General features: G+C 37.1%; 1 protein-coding gene across 1 annotated transcript; it reads left to right on the plus strand.

Annotated features, from left to right (window-relative positions):
- The first annotated feature begins 9294 nt into the window (after positions 1 to 9294).
- Positions 9295 to 11758, plus strand: LOC145067889 (annexin D5-like). The gene is made up of 6 exons (XM_079014920.1): positions 9295 to 9529; positions 9948 to 10093; positions 10220 to 10435; positions 10710 to 10925; positions 11011 to 11100; positions 11273 to 11758. The coding sequence occupies exons 1-6, from the start codon at positions 9454 to 9456 to the stop codon at positions 11477 to 11479; spliced, it is 951 nt and encodes a 316-aa protein (XP_078871046.1). The 5' UTR covers positions 9295 to 9453; the 3' UTR covers positions 11480 to 11758.
- The last annotated feature ends 747 nt before the right edge of the window (positions 11759 to 12505 follow it).

Consider the following 12505-nt stretch of genomic DNA (forward strand, 5'->3'; position numbering starts at 1 on the left):
GTAAGATGAGATAAAACTTGGCATTCATGAAACTCCACCCCAACTCCCAACAAATTGGATTTAACCAGATTTAGCTGGAGTCCAGACATCATATAAAACATTTTATAATGCAAATAAGACTTTTTATATTTTCTTCATCCCACTCTCCCAAAAAAAGAGCATCGTCTGCATAGAATAAATGAGAAACCTACAGCCCCATCAACCCTATTTTCGCAGCTCTGAAGATACCATTCGACACAACATCTTCCATAATAACATGCAAACCTTCCATTGTTATAATAAACAAGAACGGATACAACGGATCACCTTGTATAAGCCCTCTAGCCAACGTGAACTCATCAGTAGTGGCACCATTTAAAATAACCGAAGATCTAGAAGAGACCAAGCAAGCACGAATCCAACTTTGCCATTTGTCCGGGAACCCCAAGAAAAACATAATTCAATCTAAATACTCCCAAATCACAGATTCATATGCTTTTTCAAAGTCAACCTTAAATATCATTAACTTTCAATTTCTACGTTTATACCTGTTTATAATTTCATTCACCATAAGCGGACCATCCAAAATTTGTCGGCCTTGAACAAAAGTCGACTGTTCCGGACTTATAACTTCATCGATTACCTTAGCCAATCTATTAGCTAGTAATTTGGCAATGATTTTATATTGCACCCCTATAATACTAATGGGGCGATAGTCTTTCACAGTTAAGGGGTTGTCAACCTTGGGAATAAGAGAAATAAAAGCAGAATTACACCTTGTAGGAATAAAACAATTAGTAAAAAAAACTCCTTCACAAACCCACCATGTCTTCTTCATAAATCCCAATTGTAACACCTAGAATCAGAAAGGCTAAGAAAGGAAAGGAAAACCCTAAGTCAAAGTGGGTCAACTCGTCGAGTCCAAGGAATGACTCGGCGAGTCAAAGCGGGTCTGTGTCGCAAATTAAGTGACCGAGTCGATGAGTCGGCGAGTCTGGTCTGGGTTGGGAAAGCCCTAATTCCGGGACTTGGTACCCTATTTAAGCATCTTATTCTCCACCCTAGGGTTCATTACAGCCTCTCTCATCCAGAACCCCTAAAACCCCTAGCCACCCAACTTCATTCTTTAGCTTTTGGTGAAGATTAAGGTCCATTGGAGTGGATTTTGAAGGCTTGGAAGAAAGGAGCAAGGAAGGAAGAGTATATACAGCCTCCATATCGACTTGGCAGCTGTTAGGAGGTAAAAAGTTTGGACCTTGAGCTTTCAATTGATAGATCCCCTTTCTAGCTTGCCTTTTTGTCACATTTGGATCATTTCCATGGTCAATCCGAGTATTAAACACTTGAGGATGGATTTGGCAACAGATCTGGACACTCTTGAGCTTTAGGAGCTCAGAGTTGCTGGCTTTGTCCAGCTGAGATCCCATTTCATGACCTAGGTTTTCTTTGAAGCTTGGATTAAGTGTTTTAACCCCATAACATCTTGCATGCACGTAAAGTTAGCAACTTTACGTGCAATGCTAGCATAAGGAGTTCAGATATATAAGTTTGAGGTATTGGAATGGACTGGAATTGGCAGAATAAAGTTGTCATAAGATGGACTCGACAAGTCAATTCATGGACTCGACGAGTCGGGTTGCAAACCCAAACCCTTCTATTTATGAGTCGGATCAGTTTGTAGGGTTTGAGAAGGACTCGGCCAGTCTGTGTCTGTAATGGACATGAAGATCATGGTACTCGACGAGTTCAAGGAGGAACTCGGCGAGTCCAAGGCAATCTCCTTAGCTTAAGAAGATGGACTCGACGAGTTGTAGAACAACTCGGCGAGTCGGTTGAAGATGGTCCTGAATGTTTCGTTGAAGGAGAACCCGTCGAGTGGTTGCTAGACTCGACGAGTGGAGTCGAGGTTGTTTTGAGATTTGAGGAGCTTGAACTCGACGAGTTGGAAGAACAACTCGGCGAGTCGAGTCAACTGGAAGTTGACTCTGACCATTGACTTTGACCTTGAGAAGGACCTTGACCAGAGTTGACCTAGTTGACTAGTGGAGGACCGTTAGGCTAATTGTTATTATTGGCATTGGTAGCTCGGGGAGCTAGAGGAGCAGCGGTTCAAAGAGTTGTCTGTTAGCAGCTAGAGGGTTATCAGCAGCTTCAACAGTTTGAGGTAAGATTTCCCTTTGTGTGAATGGGTCTACGGCCACAAAGCCGACCCATGTAGTTATGAGTAGGAAGACCCGGGGGTTGGCCCTAGGCATTGTTTGCTAGTATGATGTTCAGGACCAAGGTCCAATGTCGGGCGAGTGACCAAGGAATGGTTTGCATGATAGAGTATACTTGTTGTCTGTGTGATACTTGTATGTGCCTTGTAGGGAGGTGAGTGTGGGCGAGGTCTCGTATCTCACCATTACCGGAGTATGGATGGGGTTCCATATTTCATTAGTAGCCGAGCAGGGGCGAGGCCCGGGTTAGGAAAGGAGTAGGTGTGGACTGGGCCCGTATCTCACTATCAGCAGGAGTGTGGACGGGGTTCCATGACTCATCAGTAGCAGGACAGGAGTGGGGCCCAAGACTGGCGAGGCCTTAGTACAGGAATGCAGTAGAGTAGTTATAGTTTATGTGTTATGCGATATGTTATATGTTTGTATATGTTTAGCGGGCAGGGCCCAGAGACAGGTGGGGCCTAAGAGAAACAGATCTATACACCGAGTGGAGCTCGAAGCCAGGCGGGGCCTGTTGTAGCGGGCGAGGCCCGAGGTAGAGGGCGAGGCCCAATATTTGCAGTATGCGATTATGTGCATGGTATGTGGTAGGTTAGGGAACTCACTAAGCTTCGTGCTTATGGTTTTCAGTTTTGGTTTCAGGTACTTCCGGTAGTGGAGGGAAGAGCTCCGGGTGATCACATGACACACATCATTGTTTAGTCAGCCTGGGATGTTTTACTCTGATATTAAGAATATGTTTTGATTTAACACTCTGATTTTATGTTATGAATTATGTCATGGATTGATAAGTGTGGTTTAAGTAACGTTCTTAAAATGAAATTTTTAGTCATGAATTTTGGGTCGTTTCACCAGTACTTTTTAATAAACCGAAACGAGAAGCCATTAGTACCAGGAGCACGGTCGCTGCTACAAGACCAAACAACTTCTCGAATTTCAATCTCTGTCACGTGCTTTTGAATATTCTGAGTCGCTCTCTCGGTAAGATGAGCAAAAGAATCACTTCCATCTATTATAGGCATGACTTTGAAAAATTTGAATTTGGCAGCATAAAAATCATGAAAATGCTTTTTACCATTGACAGATCCTCAACCCACACTCCTTCATTCAGCACCCCATGAATTTGTCTTTGTTTCCGCCGCCTCTTGAGCATACCATGAAAGAACTTGGAGTTCTCATCTCCCTCCACTCCCCACTACAATTTCGTTTTTTGCAAGATATCCAGTCTTTCTACACGATCAATATCCATTAACTTTTTCAGAACCTCCTACCTTTCATCATCACAACATCAGTCGCTTGGCCATCTTGAATAACCCCCTCTATTTTCTCTAATCGAGCAGAAAAATCTAATTTCTGCCCATCTCTTATATGTTTTTTCGATTTCTGCCAGCTTCTAATCACCTATTTCAAATTTTTCAAATTGTTTTTAAAGTACACAAACTTATTAGACCCAACCGAACCTCCAGTTTTCCACTAAACTAAACTCATGCAGATCTACATATACACAAACTTGAAGTTTAGTGACAGATCAACCACTGCTTATCTCAGACTATAGGTAGCAATCTATCCCCTGCTGACGAATCCTTCAAACATCGGTATTCAACCCGAGCGACCTAAACGACTCATGACCCAAACATCAGCAAACCCGAAAGAACCACTGACTACAACAAGCTTCCCGACCAACAACTTCCTGCTGGTAGAACGAATCGTGTATTCCTGAGCTCATACAACAAAGGTTAACTTCGTTTACACCCCGTCTTGACCACATCTTGAACCAAAGCCTCGCATATCTGAATTGCAAATCCCTATAACCTATTCTTCTGCAACTGTGAAGTCAAACAGGTCGATGATCTTTCAAATAGCATGCCCAGTTCTCCCTCGCTTGGGTTCGAACTATCACCAACTAACGTTGTAGAAAAACCCCACTTAAACCAACTCAACTAGATACATACCATCCGTGACTCTTGGATTGCATACTACAACTCAAAATAATCTCCCAAATAAATACCTAGCAACTCAAATACATTCTGAATCTCGGATGGAGACCTCGGAAACTTCCCAGACCTAACCACCTCTATCATCAAGAATCCCATGCAAATATTCAAGCAATAACTCTAATAGCCCATTCATAAAATCGATTCTCTATCTAAGAACAATTGGACTACCACAAAACTTCGCCCCTGATTCGCTAACCTTCATTCCATCGCGATACGCAATCAGGCAACATGAGGAATCATCCTCACAGTCGAGACACCACGAAAGTTTTTGTTCCCGATTCACTTTTCTAGATCATCTAGAACAACCTGCCAGAACACACTCTAACTGAACTCAAGGAAAGCATACCCTTGGTCCTCATCTTGTACAGTCTCCATGAAAATTACTTCTTTCCAAACATGAAAAATTGGAAGAATAGAATCCTCGCCAAATAAAATGACATCATAAGCCATCAACTGATCACTCAATCTTAGGACTGCAATCCTTAAGCTGTTCATCCCAATCGCTCCTTCATTGAGTTCCACGACTCAGACTGACACTACCTCAAGTAGGGTCCCCAATACCTCGAAATCGACTACTCATCAAGGTCTGCACCATTCAACTCCATTGATATAGCCGCTAAGGCCCCACAATCATCAAACTGGTTTTCTCCCCGGGCAGCCATAACCGAAAAAGCTAATCATATCCAAAATGTTGCAACAGATTCATGGTGCCAAACCATGTTCCCACCCTTAACCAACTCCTTAGAAAATTCGGGGCTTTCCTGGACTCAAGTACGGATCCTGTGATTTTAGTGGTACGGGCCCAATACTACCTTCCACGTGTTGAGCATCAGCGCTACCAGTTGATTTAAAACCAATTGGTGTTAGAAAGGGCACAACCTTACCCATATAGTGCATTCAGCCCTCCAGGACCATACATTCGATTGCGGCACTCCAGGCCATCGTGCGAGGACTTGGTCGATGCCATTTCTGACCCCCAACAATCCCCCCTCAGAAATTGCTCCTTGAGAGAATCGAACCCTCGCCACTGGCTCTGATACCACTTGTTGAGCATCAGTGCTACCGGTTGATCTAAAACCAATTTGTCTTAGAAAGGGCGCAACCTTACGCATATAGCGCATTCAGTCCTCCAGGACTAGGCATTCGATTGCGGCACTACAGGCCATCGTGCGAGGACTTGGTCGATGCCATTTCTGACCCCAACACCATGGCTTTTTGTACTTTCCTCAGAATTATCCCGAATCCTTTAAGTTACTTCCTCATAATAATACCCTCCAAAATCTGCTAGACATCGCATCACTTGCACTAAAGTGCTTTCTAGTCTCACCTCACCCTTCCATCAGCTGCTGAAGGACCTCCACTAATGTCAATTAACTATTTCATGAATACAATTACATTAAAAAAAAAAAAAACTTAGATAATCCTTCGACTAAAAGATTCAACCCTACAATAAGTATTAAATCCGCAGAAGATGCGACTCACATAGTTTTCCGCCGACGAAAGGTTGTTCTCATTCCATTCACCAAACAATTAAAATGGAAAAAAGTTCAAAATTTTTTACATGTGAAGCTTGGTTAATTTTACGCCAACTGGACAAACCATCTATATTGAACTATCCATGGACGCACAAGCCACTTCGTCCCCATTTTGACGCCAAATCAGTTAATATTTACATCTAATGAGTTCCTATAAAATACATATCATTTAAGAATTTCAATAAAAATAAAAATAAAAATTATAGTTCTTCCTACCGGATGTAAATAGAAAACTAGAGTAGTTAAATAACATAAATGTGATTAATTTTATCATTCACTTAAAAAAAACAAATACATTCCCACCATACAACATATTTCCATCTGTTATAGTAAATGTAGATCCATCAAAAAAAGAAAAACAAAATCGATGTCAGGTACACAAATGCTTGAGTAAGTTTTTTTTTTTTATTTTACCGGTGGATACTCTGTGTTAGGTATCTTTGCTTATTCCCGATGCTTCTTTGCCTCCACATATAAGCCAAAAGTTTGAAACGTTGAGATAATATTTGACCCCGAGAAACGCAAAAATCCCAAGTTGTGCACAAAAAAATACATGAGAAATAAGTGCAAACAAAAAAAACACCTTGATCCCAACAAGCATTTCAGCAAACAACTGGCGTGCACCCCTATTGTATTAAAACTAATAAGAAAACTATGGAAAAACTGTTAAACCACTCACGTTAGCAACTAAAAGATCAAGAGGAAAATAATCAAACAGTAGAGAAAGAGTTTAGACCGGAAAAAAAAATCAAAGGGAAAAGAATCAAACTTTTTAATGCAAAATGTGAGATCAAACTTATGGTGATTTTAGTGTCACCATGTCCTTTTAAGTAGTTGGAACTAACATGTGAGCTAAGGAGCTTCATAATTTGTACTGTAATATATGTACGGGGTTGTACGGAGTGAACGCATGTATAAGATCAAATTAGAAGTCGGTTCGACAACTAGTCGGGGGTCCGCGGTTTCCAAAGGGGCGGCGCCCCTAGCGGGGTCCAAGGGGCAGAGCCCCTGGCTGGGATGATTATGGTGATTATGGTAAAACTAACGAAACTCGTTAGTTTTGGTAACCCTAAATCCTCATTAAATATGGATTATCATGACTTGCTTCCATAACAACTAATGACGACCCAACCCTAATGAAACCCTAATCTCGTTTAATATATAAACAGTTATTCCTCTTCAGAAGAGGGTTACGAACTTAAGCTCTTGTTTTTCATCATATTTTCACAGAATCCTCTAGCATATTGGCTTACGATATCTGTGCCTAGAATCGTAAGTGTCCACTTGGATTATCCTAGGCTGAATTTCTTGTAACCCAGACATAGGGTAGAAATATCAGTTCAGAAAGTGATATCACGATCCGAGTTGGTATCCAGATCTCCACCACAAACCCTAAATTTCCCTACACAAACCACAAAACGGTGGGACGATGGTGGATTACAGAGAGGAAAGTTGTCGTGATGGTAGGCTAAATCATGTCGATGGTGCCTGTTCGAAGCAAATGCTGTGTTTTTTTCCTATTTTTCCGCTATCACGTCTTGCTTCTTGAAGTAGAAGGAGATTAATGATCTTTGGTGCTAGGGTTTCATTTGGAAAACAAAGAGAGAAGAGGGAGAAACCGGTTCAAAATTTAAGAGTAAGGTGAAGAGAAAGAGATAAAGTGGCAAGCAAAAACCTCCAAATTCCATCCCAAAACTTCAACAATGTCAACCCTGCAAAACCACAAATCCTAAAACGTTAATTGCTATGTAGACAACAAAATAGGAAATCAACACCTTGCTATTAATGAGTAGTTAAACAATTGACAACTTCAAGATGGAGCACCACTGAATTCCCCAGAGAGATTCAAATATTGTCATAAGGGTATGTGACCTAACTAAGAAATTGCAGTAGTGGTGATCGGATGGTGCGGTGCATCAAAGTAGGTGATGGTGGAGACCTGGTGGCAAAAGAAATAGTCGAAATGGGGAGGAAGGAATGAGAGTGAGTGTAACATTGAAGAAGAAGAAGAGACAGTTTTATTTTAGGATTGAAAAGAGATAAATCAATTGTTGATTTTATGGGATTTGAATGAAAAAAAAAAATCAGGAAACCTAATGGAAAAAAGCAAAGTTTATGAGCGGCAAAACAAAAACTTTGGCAATTAAAACGAAAGGAAGAAAGGGGTATATCAGTAATTTTACATTTTCAGGAAAAAGGCTGTAGGATGGACACATTGCTAAAAAAAGTCTTTTATCAAATAGAAAGATGTCTATATTTTGTTGTACTTGTTTCTGTTGTTGGAAAAACAATAATGTAGGAGATTTTAAAAGATTTTGATAATGAAGAAGATATTTGTCACTTTGAACCGATAATATAAGCAAAAATAACAATTTAAGAAATTAGATTAATATATTTTTGAAATTACTGTCCAATCCATATATGAAATTTTTAAATAATTTTTGGAAATTAGATTATGATATTTTTGAAAATTAGATTAAGATATTTTTGAAAGTCACTGTCCAATCCATATTCGAAATTATAATTTTTAAATAAATTTGGAAATTAGTTATGATATTTTTGGTCACCCCTACATGTAATATACATAATTTTCTTTTTTCTATCGACCACAAAATGGACCTTAAAAGTTTCTTCAATAACTTGAATATATTTTTTCAGCTTGTTTATATTAACTTTATTGATTTTGTATGGTTGTGCTTTTCTTCGTCAAACCAAAATAAATCTTCTCTATAAATCCAAAATGTTTTGTTTCTTGAACTTTAACCCGGTTTTTCATTGTAACTACGAAATTTTTCTTAGACTTAAACTAACAACATATTGCACACAAACTCTTCAAAGTCAATGATTACGACCTAGTGTCTCATATTTGATTTAGTTGACTTTCATTTTACCTTTCATCTTTTTCTTTTCTAATCAAAGTCGACTTAAACCTCACATAAGAATACCTCGGTTTTCTTTTTGAATCTCACATATCTTTATTTGACTTGTTTTTCAAAGACTAAAGAATATAGGTTTTGTTAATATGTTGTTGCCACATTGTCTTACCATTGTTCCCCTTTTAGGTGTCCAACTCGAGTTTTAAAACTGATTTTAACTAGGTTTGGTTTGTTTTGAATCGGATTAATTCTAAAAAAGAATATAACCCAGTGTAATCGCTATGGTTTTCAATAGTTTCCTATAGTTTTTTTTTTTCGATTTTACTAGATCAGATAAGTTCAGTTATCTGATCATAATCCTCAACATCTAGTATTTGATCCGGTTAAATCCAAGAGGTTCGGATCAATCCAACCCGTTCTCATAGGATTTGTTTAAAATGAATACTAAACTCATTCAAATAAATTTGATTCTCAATTTTATTAATCTATATAATTGGAGTTTGATTTGTTTCAATTTTACACCAATAAATAATTCCAACATAACAAGTTTAAACCTACTTTTTTGATGTTGCTTGTGATACCAATCAATGGAAACGTCCTGAAATGAAGTCTACCCACAAATTTTATTCGATAAATGGAAATTCGCCCTTTTTTTTGTTCTTATCCCGAACCAAATACAAAACGCGTATGTACTATTATTAGGTATACAACACTCCTAATTTGGTGGGATTTTCAGTTTCACACGTCTTGTTCTTCATATAAAATTCAAATTCAGTCAATTTTCGACAAACAAAAGTTTGGGGTTATTTCAAATCATTATCCAGAGAGAAAGAATCTGCAATCAACAATGGCTACTTTGACAATTCCACCAGTGCTATCATCTCCTCGTGATGACGCCATGCACTTATACAAAGCTTTTAAGGGTAATTGTAAACCCTGCTTCCATTCGAGCTCTTTTTAAGTTGTATTTCTTCCGTATTTTCATGTTTTTGGTGTTTATCAGCAATATGTTTTTTCTTTTAGTAATTTCTTAGGTTAATTTCGTGTTTTCGTACTTTAATTTGGTACGAATTTCATGGAAGCAGTGAAATGTCCGAAGTTATGAGTGAACAAGACGAAATTGAGCTTTCGGAGGCTCTTTTTTCACTTTGTTGTTCAATCATAGCTAATATGAGGTGTTTGTGCTTTGATCCCTAAATATCATTAGAGTAGATCTCCGATCTCGCAACAAATAGCAAAATCTGCTTAAATCTATCTTTCATTCATTGATTTTGATAAAATTCTTAATCTTATCTGATCATAATTCATAAAGAGCTACGAAATAACAATGTGAGTTTCCAGGATTTGGCTGCGACAGTACAGCAGTCATCAACATTCTCGCTCATCGTGATTCATCACAGCGTGCTCTCATTGAAAATGAATATAAACTTATGTACTCCGAAGCCCTAACCAAACGACTCTCTTCAGAGCTTAGTGGCAATCTCAAGGTACTATCATCATAATCTATCTTCTTCTTCTTCTTCTTCTTCTTCTTCTTCTTCTTCTTCAATTTCATCAATTGCTCACAAATCAGGTGAGAGTGTTCCTAAATGATACTTTCAATGGTGTTCCAGAAAGCGATCTTACTTTGGATGCCAGATCCAGCAAGAAGAGATGCAATGATACTGCGAGATGCTTTAACTACCGACATTGATCTGAAAGCAGCTACTGAAGTTATATGTTCTCGAACTCCATCTCAGTTGCAGCATCTTAAGCAACTTTATCATGCACTTCATGGTGGTTACCTTGAACATGATCTTCAAGCTCAAACTTCTGGCGACCATGGACAGGTTTCTCAACCTCAAAATATATATATTCTACTTATTAAATCCACATTAATAATGAAAAACAAAGGTGTTGAAAATACAAACATCTTTTAATGTTCTTTTTGTAACATATCTTTGCAAAGTTTGATGGAAATGCTTTACTTTTTTGACTTTTTATACAAAAAGACATAGCCTTTAATGTCGATACACAATTTATATAGTTTTCTAGACTGAATAAACTGTCTGAATTATACTAATAAATTACTGATAAATTCATGTTTTTTTTCTTGTTCTACAGTTGCTTCTAGCATATTTAAGCACACCACGTAGTGAAGGTCTAGAAGTTGATAGAAGAATGGTGGATCTTGATGCTAAATCTCTGTTTAAAGCTGGTGAAAAACGATTAGGAACTGATGAAAAAACATTCAGAATGATTTTCAGTGGAAGAAGTAGAGCACATCTTGCTGCTGTTAGTTCTGCATATCATAGTACATATGGAAGTACCCTCAAGAAGGTTCATATTTACACAAATACCCTTTCCTTTTTCACATAATTTTTTCGTAGTTGTTTTAACTAACTTACAATAATACTTTATTTAGGCTGTAAAAGGTGAAACATCGGGTTACTTTGAGGATGCCCTTGTTACAATTTTGCAATGTGCTGAGAATCCTGGGAAGTATTTTGCCAAGGTATTATTAATTATTAATTTATATATTTTGTTGAAATAATCACAATCCATGCATACGTGTAAGACAAACAGCGTTCAAAGAAGTTGGGTGGAAAAAGACGAAAATACCCATGGTGTGCACAACTTTACTCACATTATCTATCGAATTAATTAATACAAGTATACGATTGTAGGTACTTCATAGGGCAATGAAGGGGTTAGGGACAAATGATAAAACCCTAATAAGAGTAATTGTGACAAGGACAGAAATCGACATGCAATATATAAAAGCAGAGTATCATAAAAATCATCATAAGACTTTAAATGATGCTGTTCACTCCGAGACTTCGGGTCATTATCGGACCTTTCTTCTTTCACTTTTGGGCCCAAATCATCGTTAGGGAGCCCATTTGTTAAACTGTGTTTTATAAGTATTTTTGGATTTGAATTGTTGTGTGATAATTAGTAGTGTGTTTGTGGATGTTAATGGTAAGTCTAGTAGTAGTTATAGTAGTGTCATAAAGATGTTGTACAAAATGATCAAGTGGTTAAGTCCGATGTGAAATCTTTGTTTTTTTTTTTTTTTACATAACATGGTTATGATTTGGAGCTCCTAAGGGGGGCATTTGACAATCTCTAAATGATTTAGAGGTTCTGAATAAATATGTTTTGAATGAAAACTTGTTTGGATCTTTGGATGTATGTGGTTTCATATTTTCTACTAAGTGGTCCCATTTGACAAAATATCTTAATCAAAACTCTCTCTCTCTCTCTCTCTCTCTCAAACTTACTTATTATACATATTATTAATTATTTAATATGTTTTTAATAAAGGAAAATTTTCATATATCTCCCTCTTAAATTTCAAAATATCATATTTATCCTTCTTAATTTCTCAATATCATATTTACCCTTCATAAACTTTTAAAATATCATATTACCAAAATGCTTTTTATAATGTTTTTAATATTTTGTAATCATTTTTTATACCTTAGAATTATTATAATAATTAAGAAACTTAACCATATTATTCTTACGTCTATGATAATTGAATGTGAACTTTTAAATTGTTGGAATGTCAGCCTCTTGACAGACAAAAATATTTATCTTCAACTATTTCTATGGAATGTATATTTTGATTGTTTAGTTTTTGTTGTTGTTGATTATTATTATGTTGTAGATGGATGATATTTTATATATTATCATTGATATTTTGATGTTTAAAAAGTGCAAATACGATATTTTGATATTTAAGAAGGGCATATATTATATTTTGATATTTAAAAAGAACATATATGATATTTTGAAATTTTATGAAGGTAAATATGATATTTAAAAATTTTATGAAGAATAAATATGATATTAAAAAAATAAGTTGGATAAATATGATATTTTGATGTTTAAAAATGACATATATGAAATTCTTT

Source organism: Lactuca serriola, chromosome 8 (assembly GCF_051521515.1).
Source record: "Lactuca serriola cultivar US96UC23 chromosome 8, Lser_US96UC23_V15, whole genome shotgun sequence".
Lineage (NCBI taxonomy): Eukaryota > Viridiplantae > Streptophyta > Magnoliopsida > Asterales > Asteraceae > Lactuca > Lactuca serriola.